This window comes from Seriola lalandi, unplaced genomic scaffold, assembly GCF_002814215.2.
Source record: "Seriola lalandi dorsalis isolate HSWRI2012SDOR001 ecotype SW California unplaced genomic scaffold, Sedor1 jcf7180002054901, whole genome shotgun sequence".
Lineage (NCBI taxonomy): Eukaryota > Metazoa > Chordata > Actinopteri > Carangiformes > Carangidae > Seriola > Seriola lalandi.
In genome coordinates this window covers 5,633,385-5,649,763 of record NW_019525453.1, presented here as the reverse complement: position 1 = coordinate 5,649,763, position 16,379 = coordinate 5,633,385, and the positions used below count along the sequence as shown (strand labels likewise).

At 40.6% G+C, this 16,379-nt stretch overlaps 2 protein-coding genes across 2 annotated transcripts in view; one reads left to right on the top strand and one right to left on the bottom strand.

Moving 5' to 3' along the window:
* kif26bb (kinesin family member 26Bb) overlaps positions 1-12,008 on the bottom strand; it is a 30,128-nt gene extending 18,120 nt beyond the window's left edge. Inside the window, 5 exon segments of the mRNA XM_023430330.2 lie at positions 4,752-4,923; positions 5,060-5,181; positions 7,960-8,433; positions 11,201-11,560; positions 11,766-12,008. Of these exon segments, the coding sequence (XP_023286098.2) occupies positions 4,752-4,923; positions 5,060-5,181; positions 7,960-8,433; positions 11,201-11,560; positions 11,766-11,825 (1,188 nt within the window). The 5' untranslated portion in view covers positions 11,826-12,008.
* Positions 12,009-13,725: 1,717 nt separating this feature from the next.
* hnrnpub (heterogeneous nuclear ribonucleoprotein Ub) overlaps positions 13,726-16,379 on the top strand; it is a 10,777-nt gene continuing 8,123 nt past the window's right edge. The window contains exons 1-2 of the mRNA XM_023430198.2: positions 13,726-14,363; positions 15,843-15,957. Coding sequence (XP_023285966.1) covers positions 13,880-14,363; positions 15,843-15,957 — 599 coding nt within the window. The 5' untranslated portion in view covers positions 13,726-13,879. The remainder of the gene's footprint in view (positions 14,364-15,842; positions 15,958-16,379) is intronic.

Below are 16,379 nucleotides of genomic sequence, written 5' to 3'. Positions count from 1 at the left end.
CTGGAATCTGTAGCTGTAGAATCAGCTGCATCACACAATTCTGTTATTGTTTAATTTAATGGTCAAATGAGTCAAATAAATGTAAATTATTAATTCTTTATAAATATTGTGTTTCCTGCTTTTCCAGACTCAATTCATTAAGTCTGGTTGATCCTCATTATTGATTTGTTATGTGGAAATGAAGTCAATCCAAAGCTTTTCTCTATTTTCTTCCTCCTGGCATTTTGTTCACCACTAAACACCACTAAAAACCATTTTTAATGTCAATAAAAAGTTATTGAGATGTCAAATAAAACTCACTAACATGCTAATGGCCAGTTAGAAAATGTGTTAGCCTGTTTGCCTGGTCGCTAATGGGACACTAACTTTACACTGTCTATTCAAAAGATGAATTTGTATGTGTACAGCTTCTGTCTTGCACTTGTCTGTAAACCATTGTTCTCTAGTGGAGCAGTTTTTACTATAATGGAGGAGGTTGTGGAGGATTCAGCACATCTAAGCTACAATGGCTTCCTCTGTTTTGGACTGTCTGGCTGTCTTGCTATTGGTCAATGGTGATAATCCTCAATTCAAAGTAGTTTTTTTTTTTTTTTTCAGTTTTAGCTCTCTTCAGTTTTCGGCCTGTAACTGCTCTTGTTTCCCATTTGTTTAATCTATATGTAAACAGAAATGTGAGTGTTTTTCTGGGGGGTTACATGCTGTAAAACCTGAACAACAGTTGTTGTTGTAGCTGTGATGTTACCAGGCAAGCAGCAGAGAAACTGCTTAAATGTTGAACAGGAGGATAAAGTAGCCTATTTGTGACAAAGTAGTTCTACCTCCCCCTAACTCCCCCTAAAACTACAATTTGACATATCAATTGTAATTTTAGTATCTCAGTGTAATGTGTTCATTAGTGGAGTTTGGGCTCTTGCCAGGATACGGGAGTGTGTTTTTCTCCCTCCGGCTACAGACCTCTAAATGTATTGAGTATTTCAAGTTTTCCAATATATGGTGTTGCGCACGTTTCAGACCAAAAATGTGCACTGCACACTAACATGATGTAGGCTACTTTGTGTTTAATGCTAATAAGTAAATGTAAGTATGTTTACACATTACATGGTGAACGATTTAATTCCCGCTAGAACATCAGCATGCTGGCATTGTCATTCCGAGTAGCATGCTAATGATAGCATTTAGCTCAAAGCACTACTCTGCCTAAAATCCAGCCTCACAGACACATTAACATGTCTGTATACTCTTATGGTGCGTTTCATTTGAACTCTGATTTTTCAACTGGAATAACCCCTGAAGTCAGATTTACGACAGAGTCAGAGTAACCTCACCACCTCAAAATCCAAGATGGCTGCTCTGCATATCAACAGAAGTGAAAGCTGTAGTAGTATAATGTTTATTAGCACTACTGTCTTATTTGTGTCTCATCAATCATACACACAGTACTGTCTAACCTCTATCTCTGGACATGTTGCAATGGGTTTGTATGTGTACTATATGGCATAGTGCTTTCAACTGGGTTAGGGTTAGGTGTGACGTCATTCCCATCTTCGATTTCCAAGGTCAATGAAACACAGTATTAGTCTTGTGTAAATGTAAATTCAAGCCTCACCTCCATTTTAGATGTAAAGCAACAGAAATGGATAAATCTCAAGAACTACAATTAAACAAAGAATGTCTGTATGACTTGATACTAACGGTAACTTTGAAAATATATTTTTGTTCTGTCATCTGGTTGACTAGACTGCACATTTATTACATGTATTATGGGAAAAAAAGTTGACACTATGTCACCAGTGGACAGCTACAGGCTGAGAGACTAAATGCCTTTCACAAGGGTTGTTGAAGGAAGTGTGAGCACTGCTATTAACCTTACTCATGTATTCATACTGTATACATATATACAGGAAATGGCTAGACATTTTAAACTACTTTGAGACACACAGAAGAAAACAAATTTATTAAATGCAAGAAGTGGGTGTGTGTGTGTACTCTGCTTTTACATGGCAACATGTATGTAGGTGATTTCAGAAGCAGCGGCAAAATTGCAGGTTTAACTCAGGAAAATAAATACCAGCAGCATACAGAAACTTATGAAAATATAATGAGTTCAAAAATATCTTCATATCAAATTCAGCAGGTTTTAACCTGCTGAAGAACACAGATTTCAGTGATAACTCTAAAATATACCGTATATACCAAAGTGTATGCAACAAAATATTCAAATACGTTGTTTAAAGCTCCCTGTTATGATGTCAGGTACAGTGTGTTTTACCTCTATTTATACATAAATGTAGCTGTGTGAGAGAGGGAAGTAAGAGTCAGACTTGAGCATTGAGTCCCTGCTGCTCAGCCCCAGGAGCCTGAGATACTATTTTATGCAACGTAGCTTGCAAGAAACCTCAGTTGCAAAAGGGAAGCCTTGGCAGAACAAAGCGGTAAATGTCAAAAAGGATTAGGTTTGAGCATTGAGGATGGTGAGCTAATGATGGTGTACTTTGCTGTTGTGAATGTTTGCAACTGGCATCACTTTATTGTATCCTTCGACACATCAGGTAGTCTTTTTCTATGAATACAAGAATGAGCAGCATGTTGTTGTTTAATGTTTAATTGAGATAAAAACATGTTTTCTTTCGACTGACGTAGACAGCCAGTTGATCCAGTTAGTGCAGAAGCTACACATGCACTTAAACTGCATGGCGATGCATACCTCCTGCTATATTTCCGCATGTCATGACATTAATTCCTTAATGCAGTTCTCTACAGGAAGCCTTGGAATTGAGGGGCTTTAAGGTCTTAAATTAAGTTAGATCCTGACTCCGACAGCCATTTAACAAGGCTCATAGGTTTTAGTCTGCAGGAAGACAAGGCAACATTTACCTCACAAAAGAAAAAATAGCTGTATTACAATATGTAAACCAATTATAAAGTTATTCATAATCAGGATTCAGGTCTGCACGGATTGCAAGTAGCGCTGTGCAGCTAAACACCCAGTCAAATGTGGTTCTCTTGAAATTGTGCAGGACTGCACCACACCACAATGACATCATCTGACATTGACAATCTGAAGACCTGACAGCCATATTCCATCTGCCACATGATGAATTTCCAATGTCTGTAAAGGATTTTTTTTCTCCGCTCCCCTCCTAATAATCTTAATACCTTATGCAAGAAGTGGCTCCCTAACCCTATTGAACATGTGTCAAACTGTATTTATGAGGGTTAAATTATTCAAGAGACCCATTTAAAGGCAGAGAAAATCCTCCTCCGCTCCCACACACATATATTCTCACACGCAGAGGCACACAGAGCCGAGTGCTCGGGCAGGTGTGGCTGGCAGTGGGGTCTATCTGAGCCCTTATCTGTAACTCTAGACTAAACCCAAGAGTCCATCTATGAGACAAGGGAAGGGCAGGCAGCCATATTGATCTCCCCAGTTTCTCCCAGAGGAGGGGAGGGGAGGGGATGAACAAGATGGAGACATTAGCACCACATTACAGTGTATCATGAAGGAGGAATGATATAGGATCTCCTCCAAATTGACTGCGATCTCTTTACTCCACAAGCAGGGTGGTAAAAACACTTCCAAGGTGGTGGTTGTCGGTGAGGATGTAGTAGTAAGTTTTCTGATAGTACATCTTCACTTGTCTCAGCAAACGTGTCAAATGAGATGACTGTAGTTGGAACTATATTTAAATCTGTGTAGATTTTCTATTTGAATTTATAATAATATGTATATTTGGAGTTGGAGTTGTAAAATCCTATCTATCAATGTTACACACCATTGTACAATGTGTCGGCTTGTGCTGCCTTTAAACACATTAATCTGTTTCTCCAACTGGATTTCCAGCTGCACCAAAAAACACAACCCCACCAATGTTAAAGAAATAGTTCTGCATTTTGGGAAATACACTTATTCGCTTTCTTGCTGAGAGTTAGATGAGAGGATTGGTTCGACTCTCATATCTGTCTGCTTAGAGGCAGTAGGTGATTAGCTAAGCATAAAGATTTGGAAGCCGGTGGAACTAGCTGACCTCAATCTATCTAAAGTCTGAGGCTACTAGTGCCTCTAAATTTCACTAATGAAGACATTATATTTCATTTCATTAAAAGGGCTATTTGTGAGTTTTCTCTGCTGCTGAACGTGGTTTCTTGCGGGGAGCAGGTGGTGGTGATGGTCACTTGACAAGAGCTTCAGCCATTGTTGCATTTACAAGACAAGAGATTATAGTACACCCTTCTGAGCAGCGCTAAATCTTCAAGGCAGATTGGAGGCTACAGTGAGTCACTATTGGAAAGTGGCAAGACAGGCCTGGGCTAGCTGGTTAGCAAGCTAACTTCAGTAGAAGAAAATACATGATAGAGGCAAGAGTTAACATTAGTGTTGCTTTCCACCACTGGAGACAGCTCTTGGTCAGTAAAAGAAGAAAGTTTGATGCTGAACTCACAACACTTCTTCTAGACTGGTAGTTAAACAGCTGTTAATGCTAACAATGGCTATGTAAGAATAGCAAAACTTACAAATAGCTCCATTAATACACAAACTGACTGTAATCTGTGTATCTGATACACTTCAGCCAATCAGTATCGTTTTAAGAGTGCTTACATTTAGTTTCATTCATCTAAGTTTAATAAATATCAAGTAGCTGTGAGGAAAAATTGCTGATAAATAATCATGTTATCAATGTGGTTCACTAAAAAACAGAAAAATCTTTATCTACTGTGACTCTACTGGAATTCGAAGCTCCAGCATCTACCTTGCCAACATTGGGTGAGTCTTTGGTTCTGGTGGCAGCTTGGAGCAGGCAGGAGGGGACAGGCGGCGGATTTTTCTGGATGATCTCCCTGAAGCAGGTGGAGAAATGCGCAGGAGCTGGATCAGAAGCCTGGCCTTTTTTCCTCGATGTCAGGTTGAGCTTCTCAGCAGCCCTGCAGGGAAGACGGGAGGCAGCGTGACATGCCACTGAAACTTATAATGCAACCAGTACAAACTGCATGGCTGCAGATAAAGATAATTTTTACACACATTTGCTGTTTTAATTCACATAACGATATATTTATTTACCTGGCCAAAAAGGACATGGCAGCAGTATTGGCAATGGTCACCACTCTGGAGATGTGAGGGATCTTTGAGCTCGTCTGTACAGTCCCAGCATCACCACAGCCCAGGGTTGCATCATCTGCAGCCTGCCAGGGGAGAGAGCTCATTATAAAATCCAAATTTGTAATTGCACTCCCGCACCCACTCCAAAAGGGGCTGTTATTATGTGAATTACTCTGGGGAGGAACATGGGGTGCATCTGTCTAAGTAGGGCATCTAGGCTGGGAGCACATTGGGTTAAACTTACACCATTAATTCATATTACAGCTGTTGCTAGCTGCATGTGGAGTGTGAGGAATAGTTTCTGATGGCAGTAGTGACCGCTGTCTGAGTTCAAAACATGACTCAGGGTTGAAGAGGTGCAGTAAACATACTGTCAAAGTCTCTGACACACACAGTCACAAACCCTCCATCAAGCAGCTTTATGTAAAGTTATTCCAACACAGTGTTTTGCCCTCATTCATAACGCTGTGTGTGTGCAACATGGCCTATTCAGCATGCATCTGCTGCTGCCCAGCGTGAAGTCACCGACCGTCGCCGCAGGCCTCAAAAGCCAACATCTTTGGATTACGGTGCTTTTCTGCACCGCTTTCGAGCTCCACATCTCATCAATGTCTCAGCTTTTTTAGGGCATGATAATAATGTCATCTCAGTTTTTTTTTCTTTTAATAATGTCCAACCATGCCAATTAGTGAAACAGTAGGAGGAGGACAGTAGTGGTTTCGAAGGAGACTGGAAGGAGATTGTAAAAACGGGGCTAGGTTAATACTGTATACAGCCTAAGTTAATATGGATAATGTATAAATGCTGTACTTTCCCCACCCCTCTTCTTTTCTTGTTGACTCATATCTTCTGTCATAACCTTTTTTTTTTTTAACCTTCACCGTCTCTTTCTCCCTGTTCTGATTTCTCTCTCTTTTATTATCTTGTTTTCTTTTCTCCACTCCATCATCCTTTCTACCCTTTCTCCTGCCTGCCATCTTAAACACTTAATATCCCTTTCTCTTCTTCTGCTATCCATTTTCGTCTCCTCTCTGCTTACTCCTCTTCGCTTTCACTAGTCTCATACTATTTCACCTCAGCTGCATAAACCTATATTGATCTACTCTCATCCTGGATCAGGCTAGTTTCTTATACAGTCTTGCACAACCATGGATAGTTTTATTTGAGTAAAACTGTTGCATTGTTATTGATGATTTTGATTAGGCAAGTGTATTAAGAATAATTAATTACACTATTGCTCTCAAGACCTTGTCTAACGGATAATTAGCTAAGCTCCGCCCCCTCCAGTTACTGTTGCTATGCCTGTCAAGAGCAGCACATAATGACAACAGCAGCAGATTTAACGCTTGAAATTCTTGCAATTTTTGAAACAGCAGCTCCTTGATTTCGAACGGCAGTAGACAAAAGCCAGCTTCTCCTTCTCAGCTGGCGACCGTCGACAGATTTGATCGGCTAGCTATTTATGCCAACACCTGCTCCTTGAGGCAAATGAAATTGCTTTCTCTGGCTGACTCATTGTTTCCAGTTGACCTGTTTTAAAATGAGTCTTAAATATGGTTATAATGGCTACATACATGATGATGATGAAGGTCCTCTAACCTTATGAAAGCACTTGTTCTAACCACAATCTTTTCCTTTTTTTCTTTACCAAGTAGTTTCTGTGCATAAACCCAACCAAACCATGACACAGCCTTAACTGTGTGTTTTTATTATTCTTTCTATGATGACAAAGGTCCGGTACGGCTGCCACTCGTACACTCCTATGGGTCGTATCCAAGGATAGGGACAAGCAACCTACGTGGTTGTGTAGAAGATTTTGGAGGACTTTGTTCAGCGAAAGTAACACTGTCATAGATGACTGGCTTGGCTGTGGTGCTTGGAGTGTAACCCTCCCTAAATTCAATATAGAGCAGGACAGAGCTCTTATCGTTAGCCTAGCCAGGAGCGGTGGATGTCTTATTGTGAACAGGTCTATTTTTAATCTAATGTTTAACTTCACAAATCTCCTTGGTCTTGAAAGTAACATTGTCTTAGGTTACATTTTGTAGGTAGCACATGAGTAGGCCAGACATACTGATATCTAGAGCTTACATTAGAACATATAAACACACTCTAGGTCTCATATTTTTTGTATTGAAAAGGTTAAAGAAAGCACCACCCTTCAAACTCTTTATATTTTGAGTATCACTCTAACTACAGCCCCATGCACAACACGCCATTATGTGGAGAAATCCAAAGCTTGACAAAGCTACCGTACTTAGTTACAATTGCCAAACTGTGATTGAAATAATTGTGTTCGGGGGGATTAGTTTAGCAAATTGATTTTAATTTATTGTGATGTCAGTGAAGATTTTCTTTCAACCAGGTCACATGATATCTACACATAGAACACCAAAGGGAGGGTATCTGGATTTTCCTTTCGTCCATAAGGATCAGGAGTAAAAAAGAAAAACCCAACAAAACTCGACCAACAACATCATATAAAACACTTTATAAGCTTTTTCATTGGGTACTTGGGAAGGACGGGTTCAATCTGCTTCCATCACATTAATGCATATTTCACCAGCCACCCTGTTAAATATGACCATCCCTCTATTGATCACAAGTGCATTTTGACTTGCTGGCTTTTATGACAGGGGTAAATCATGACCCAATTCCATTCCATTAGCAAAAGTACTTTTGAACAATGTCCGCAGCCATAGGATCTAAATAGGCTCTGATTAGGCACTGTGAATCATTGCCTTGCTGACACATGCACCCGTAAAGACGTACTTTACCCATATAGATCATTAAAAGGGGGGTGCTCACTAGGGGATGTGTTATGCGTGATTTAGTGGTAAGAGAAAGCTTTTAGGGGGTACCTTATGGTAAGAGTAGATGGTGACACCATCAGTATTGGACACAGATTTAGAAGCGACCAGCTGCTGCTCCTCTAGCCAGCGGTCCATATCGGGGTTGGGGAGCTTGGGCCCCCTCCGCCTGAGGGTTTGGGGGGTCCTCTGAGGCGTCCTGGGGCTCTGTGGGCTGTGAGGACTGTGGCTTCGACTGTGTGGTTGATGTGCAGCCATGGCAGCTTCCCTTGGAGCTCTGTCCCCATGCTTTGTCTCACTTTGTCCCAGCAGTGAGCCTGTGCTGAGACTGGGTTCAAAGGGAGGCTTAGCTAATGACTGACCCCTGCTCAGAGCCAGGTGGATGGCCTCCTGTTTGAGCTGGTTCAGGTTTGTACCACAGGCCGCACACTGGCCCTGCTCCCTTTCTCTGTCCCTGGATTCAGTGGTGGACCGACTATGGACACGAAGGTTGTCTTTAAGAAATGCTGACAGGTCACTCAAGTCCTGTAGAGTTAGAAAAAAAAGGCAGCAGACATAATTTTACATTTGAAAACTGGAATCCTAATAAGATCAGATCCATAAAAAGCTTCTACTGAAGACATAATAACAAAGCTTATCTATCTTGATAATTACATGAATGATCATTTCGCATATGCCAATTGAGTCACGGAAGGGCACTGCAGGCAATCTTAGCACTTAGGAAAGTAATTATGGAGTTAGTATTAAAGGTCCCATATTGTATAAAGGTAGATGTCCATGTGTGGTTTGATTATAAAGCAGGTCTAGGTTCTATATTAAGACTGTGAAAGTATCAAAGCGCTCAGTCCACAGAGAAATGCACACAGCCTGTATTCAGAAACTGAGCCTTAAAACCAGCCGTCAGGACTTCTTTAACTTTGTGATGTCACAACAAAGTAGTCATCACTCTCAGCCATGCCCTAAGCCCCACCCACCTGGACCCACCATCCAACCTTGGGGGATTTGGTTTCTCTGAGTGTTTACCTGACATCTGTTGCATTTTTATTGGATCACTCAGAAAACAGTCAATCAGAGGAGAGGCTCTGAGCCATCTCTTCTGATTGGCTCATTGACCTGTTGTTACTAGAGCTCCAGAGAGATGTAAAACTACATTGAGATGGATTTGAGTTTTTAAAAGCATTAATATATCTTCTTATTGATATCAAAACTGCAAATCAAACACTGGAAAAGTGTAAAATATTGGACCTTTAATACCATCCTATTTTCACCATGTGCAGTAAAAAAAAAAGGAATATACTGCACCTTTAAAGCAAATGAAACGAGTGCTAACCACAGATTCATGGAGAACAACATGTCACCATGTTTAAAGAAGCATTTCATTTTCAATTAATATTTACATGTTGAAGCTGGTTATATTTCTCTCTGGCTACGAGACAGTTGGGTAAATAAAACATGGTATAAACGAAAGAACAAGGCAAAGTTTTGTTTCAATGAATGAGGGCTGGGCAGTCATTCAATACTGTCATTTTGTGAAATCATGTCACGATGATTTAATGATGGTGTGTTACTGTTAGACACAAGTTTGTCATTTGAGCTGCCTGTCTGCACCCAGGCTGTCAGATCTAACAAAATGAGCATCAAACATCAAACCATCATCTTGGGCATCTTTGTGTCACATCCTCTTTGGTCTGTCCTTGACACCTCCAACATCCAACACACTCACTCACTACCCCTCCCACCTCCATCCTGCCAGCACATTGCCAATGACCTATATTGCCCTGGAGGAGTACTTTACAGGAGCTCTCAATTATTATGTAAAACATTCATTCACACAGTCATTCAAACTCCAAAAGTGCTGAATCATTAGGGACTACATTTATGTCTTCCACAAAAAATTCTACTATGGGGTAATTAAGCCCCACGTATGTCCTGATAGCCTATTCTCCTTATCTACAACAAATAGACAAACTATACAATTTTCACCTTTCAGTTTCAGGTTTGGGTATTTATATTTCATAATGAGAAATGATGACAGATACAGTATATAGAGACAGAAATGTACTGCAGTAGTAAAATGGGAGACTGGGCTTTCCATCTTAGCCAGATTGCAAGCCCTTATGAAAGATGACGTTACAGAGCCGTGATGCTTTTGAGAAATCATGCTTGGATCAATAAACCTGAAAGTAGCTTATACCGCTTATCAGATTTCTACTGACCATCTCTGTGGCCACAAGATACCATCTCGCTGTGTTCTCTGTCTAAAAACACGAGGGCGGACTGTGCCCCCATCCCACTCAGGAGGACAAAAATAAATAGTGTTCCCTCTATGGACGGGACTGCGGAGATGACACAGGGATGCTGAGATGAAATATTCATGCCCATTTGAAACCACTCACGCAGGAATGGCACTGGTTTACTTTGTCGATTGGAGTGTGTTTGATGGATGTTCGTGGTGACAAATATACAGATGGACGCAGAAACATATGGGTGTGCATACCACTCACAGGCGGCACCTTAAAACGTGATAGTCCCACATGAACATTAATATGCTATCTTATTGTCTAAACATTGTCAGAAAATATGGAGGTGCATTTTTACAAAGTCTACTCATCTGATGATATAAGGGTTGCAACTAATGACTAATTTCATATTGATACATTTTTATTGATGAATTTTTTTAGTTTGTAAAACGTCATAAAATAATAAAAAAAATCATTCAAAATTTTCATTAAGTTTATATATTCAAGATTTTCAGTTTGCAATAAAAACCAGCAAATATTCACATTTTTGCACAAAATAAATATCTGATAAAAACTGCCCCTGAATCATTTTCTGTTGCTCGACCAATTGATATATATTGTTTTAAATTTTATATTGCTGCATGTCCAAAATGCTTATATCAATTCATATTTGTTGAACATGTGGCAAAACGCTAATGCAAAAAATAAACAGATTTTTATGAATCTGTTTTTTGTCATTAAATAAAAATAATGATCATAATTACAAGTCTAGTTCAAGAATATGCAGTATGTATATTACTTATATTGTATTTATTATTGTATTTAGTGTGTTTTTATATTATTTTTTCAACTATTACCCTATACCACCACCTGCTGAAAAACCTGAGATGTGTTTGTTTAATTGTATCTTGTCCATGCCAACTCTTGAGCCCAAACACCATTAAAACATTTTCCTCACAACAGTTGGTGTCAGCCTGAGAGAGAGAAAACTGAGCTTAAGTGCATTATTGCTCCAGCACATCCAGCTCCATCAAAGCATGGCGGTTACTGACCTTGCAGGAGAAGTGGTGGTGAACAGCCAGACTCAGAGCTTGTTTCTTCAGAGCAACAAGGGTTGCTGAGCACTTCTCACAACACGCAACTTTCCTATCAGACCTCCCAGAGCCTGGATTCACCGACGTAGAGCCTCTACATATTGTCCCAAACATATTACTCCTGATGCGGTCTCCAACGGACCCAGGGAGGGACCTGTAGGAGGGGACAGCGTCTGCTCTCTGGCACATATTCCGAAGTGGGTCGCCCCTGGACCCTCCGGCACCCTCAGGAGTCGGGCGCTCTTTGGCTTGGCAGTCTCTCCCTTTAATACTTGGAGAAAAGCCGGCGGGCTCACAGTGAGGCGGCACTTCTGAGATCTGAGAAATAAATCATTAGAAGAAGGATGTATGTGGGCTTTGGCTGTGGAAAATTAGATATCAATCGACATGAACAACTGTAACCACACCCAAATGTTTTTTCCTAGCACAGCAACAATATTATCCTTCCAGGAAAGTCTCACAGACCATGCAGCCTTTTACAAATGTGAACAAACTGCGCTCAGAAGGAATAAATCTGACTTACCCAGTGAGCTCCTGTGACCGAGGCAGGAAATCTCTCTCCTCTTCCAGTCAGAGATGACATGACAACTTGTTAATATTTAAAAAGATATCCGAACAAAGGTTGGGCGCACTTTTATTTAATTTAGCCAACGTTCCATGGATGTAAAGCAGAAATATTTCACTCATGGTAGAGTTAAATGAAAAAATATGACAAACTAAGAGGCAGGAGACACTGACTCAGAGGTGGAGTGATGACTGTGGCACAGTGGAGAAGGAGGGAGCGCACTGGAGGACACTTCATGATTTTAAATGCCTATTTATTGTGACCTCCTCAGGGAGGCGGTAGGGAGCAAGTCTTCAGAATCAAACAGTCAAAGTGATCAGGCGGAATTTCACTGGATATTTCTTTCCTTTTAAAACATAATCCTAAAATAATCTCTCTCCTATAACAGCTCCTCATATGTAATATTTATTTCAACATTCTTGCAACAGAATGATCAGAAATCACTTTGATGTTCCTAAGCAATTATATCAAGATATCAATATATTCCCTATGTGACTTCTGAAGACTTTTGTTATTGTAGCACCATAGGGGTCAGATTGACAGTGATAGTTAAGAGAAAATTGTAGTATAAATTTTATCAAGGAGAGTTTTTTCCCCAATATATTGTTTTAACTATGCAGAACAGGGGAATGTCAGATGTATAAATTATAACATTATAGGCAGAGGCTGCATTAAAAAATAGATTAAAGGGCTACTCCAGCAATTTAGTATTGCACTCCCATGACATTGGGTTATTCAGGAGAGATAGATTAAAAACAGAATGATCAAAATTGATGCAGCAGAGGTCAAGAGAGTCCGGTTTAGTCTTATACTACGAGGCAAACTCTAAAAACCCCTGGAGCCCACATTTCTACATCTGATGACATCATCAGGGTTGTTTTCTCAGAGAAGACATTACACAACTAAACTGAGTAGGGTTCAAACTGTCATGAATAAAGTCAGTGAAGTACCCCTTTAATTTAATTAGCCTGTTAAAAAAAAAATTGTTGATAAAACATCAACTGTGTTTCACTGTGTTTTCCAAAACCCTGAGAGCTTTCATTGCCTTTTGGTTACAGAGGTTATTTAGGGATGCATAAAAAATGTTTCCACATCAACTGAAAACAGTCTGAAAATTGACAGCATTTGTTGTTCTAGAGTTATGAATATGGCATTTCCCTGCAGCAGACAAAGAAGCCTAGTCATTTGCTGTTCTCAGTATGATAAGATAAAAACGAAACCATAGGCTATGTAGGTTATTCAGAATTTTTTTTTTTGCTAAAGCAACAAAACAAGATCAAAGAAATATAGCCATGTTTTAACAACTGTTTAAAAGAATTGTAAAAGAGAATTAGATGCATATTTCCCTATGAATTTGTTACATGGAAAAGATTAGGGAAGTTATATCCTATTTTTAACTGCACCTCCTTTACTTTATTGGCCTAGTACATAGGAAGATAGCTAGGCTGCTTTAATTAACAGTAGATTTTATGTTAAAATAACTAGCTGATGGGAAAGTTGGATATAAACTATATGATAACGCTGTTTTTTAATCAGAGAGAGAATATTACTTTTACAAAATGTATTGTACATTACGGTATTCTATATCTTATTATCCTCCTTGCTAAAAGCAGGGCACTTCACAATTTTAAATCCCAACTATAACAATTCCCTCATGAATGTATCATGCTATGTATACTTCTTACAAATACGTGTATTAATTTTGTATATAAATGTAAGCTAAGTAGTATACTGGTTGTTCTTTGTGCAGGCTGTTTTCCTCCATATAATGTCCCACATTTTCCACAACAATGCTTTCTTGGCGGTTGTTTTGATATCACAACAGCGACAGATGGTCGACGCTCTATATAGCCGCGCTGCGCTGCTCTCTGGGTAATTACGGTAGACGACGTCATCTTCCTCCCCCACACCACAGACTTCGTACAGCTCTTTTGCCGGTGAAACATTGGTCGGACAACGGGTGCCATTTGGCGCAGTATTGAGCCACATCCGTTAACAAAGAGCGTCTAGTAATTTATTTATCGTCGTGTTCGTTAATTTTAGTTGATACGTTTTGCCGTCAAACATTCACAATGAGCTCAATCAACGTCAAAAAGCTGAAAGTCAACGAGCTGAAGGACGAGCTGAAAAAGCGTAATCTTTCGGACAAGGGGCTGAAGGCCGAGCTGATGGACCGCCTGCAGGCCGCGCTGGACGAGGAGGCCCTTGCCGGAGACTCTCCGCTCGACCAAGAAGCCGCTGCAGACGAGGGTTTCAGCCAGGCAGCCGACCAAGAGGGTATGGGAGAAGAAGAAGAGGGCGATGGCCCGATAGAAGAAAGCATGGAGGCCAACGAGGAGGAGGAGGAGGAGGAAGAAGAAGAGCCAGAGCCAGAGCCAGAGAATGGGGGCGACGGCGATGGCGTTGCCGAGGACGAAGAAATGGGTGAAGGGGAAGAGGAAGGGGATGGGGAAGGGGAAGAAGACGACGAGATGGATCCCATGCTCAAGGGAGATGTGGACGACATGGAGAAAATAGAAGCAGAGGATGGTGAGCCCGGGGACCAGGTTGCAGAGGGTGAGTCGACCGAATTGGTTATGAAAATGTGATTGGCTGGATGGACTGTGGCTGGCTGTCGGTTTTCTGCTATAACGTTAGCGTTAATGCTACCGCGGGAGGGAGTCGGTTGGGAGTCGGTTGGGAGTGACTAAATTTGAATGCGTTACCATACAACAGAACAGAGCGTCCATGTTAAGCTAGATAGCGTGACCTCACTAGGCTAGCCAGCGTTAGCCACAAACTGAAACAGTTAGCTGGTCAGCTAACGATAGCATCGCTCACCTATGGTTAGCTAACAGTAACAGTTTTGCAACATTAAATGTCGATAGTGCAGTCCACAAACACGTTAGCATTATCTTAAGAATACCGTCAGCTACAGTTACTAAGTGAATGAGCGGGGAATAAGCTAACAATTTAGCTTAGTTTGGCTTTTCGTTTCGCTTTGGCTAGCGTGTTAGCTTGCCAGCTAACGTCATTTTCTTTGTGTCTGTGGTGCAGTGCTAACTCGCTGGTCCGTTTAGCTAGTTCAATGGTTCCCATGTTGAAGTTTGGATACGAAAGTGGGTGATAGGGTGGTGGTGAACAACGAAAATCACTAACTTCAAAATCCACAAAAATGGCATAGCATATGATGATGGCATAAAATGTTTGAAAACACTACTGCACTGATTAAAGCATGTACAGGCTCTAGTAGTGCGTTGTTAATTATCCTAAACTCGAAGGACAGTTTGGCTTTTCTAAAAGAAATTGAAATTAAAAATTTTTTAATTCGTTGGGACTAAATTTCTCATCACGGGATGACTGTGGCATATTATATACGAGTCCCAATGTGTTTGACTCCAAAGGGGCCGGGACCACTTGAACTAGCTAACCCAAAGCTGTGCGGAAGACGGGGCAGGCGCTGAACTGCTGGTCTAGCTAGCACGTGGATAGTTTGTCCTTGGTTTGAATAAAAAGTGTTATCTTGTTGGATCAGCACAGAAAATATAGATTTACAGTTAATAGCCACTTAGGCAATTCAGGCTAAGACATGAGGGAGGGGGGGTCATTATAGGTCTAAGTAGGTTTCCACATTTCCTTGCATGATGCATTTGTCCCAGACAACAGTAGACCTGTCCTCCTTAATGAAACATACTTCTATATGAATCTGATTGACAACAGTATATTCTAAGCCCTTTATTGCAGGGTTAATGTCCCTTTATTTTGCAGAGACTTGTTTTTCCAGCCCCAGCAAATACTGTTCACAATGTTCATTTGGACCAGCTTATATTGTAAATACTATCTGGTCATTAGAGCTGTTACAATATATGAAATATGATTGTATTGTCTAAGTGTAATCATGAGGTGTTACCTCCTAGTTATCTTTTAATATTGATGATTATGGTCGACACAATGTAAATAATGAACGGGCTTTGTGGGCCAGAACCCCACTGCCAGTCCGACCTCTCTCTCACAAAAAGGAGCACCTCATGCTATATCTTTGTTCTATTTTCAAAGGGGATGCGGACAAAGACACGAATGCTGATCAGAAGAATAAGAAGGGTGTTAAGAGACGCCGGGAGGAACATGGAAGGGGCTACTTTGAATTTATTGAAGAGAACAAATACAGCTGGTAAGGATGGGACAGAGCAAAAATGGCCTTCAGCATCCCTGAAGCGCCATCCATAGCTTTGTTGAACTGTATTGGCTTTAAGTGCCAATGCACATATAACTAGCAAGAGGAAAAACCCTCATTTTTAAGTATTATACTATTTATTAACCTTACTTTCACACACATGTTTTGAGGGTCATCCCTGAGTACTTAAAGAGCCTTACCATTTACCCTTTACAGTGCCCACTCACAATGTGTCTTTAATGGACTGCATTCTGTAGCAGAAGTGCATCTATCAAGTCTCTGTGAATTTTTCACATCTGTTCCTTCTGCCACTTACTGTTTTGGAAAGCCAGTTGTGTCCTCAAGGTGAATCGAGACTGCTCAAAGAGAACCCAGAAGACAGTAGCAGATGTGCACTTTTGAATGGTGGGTGGGTGGGT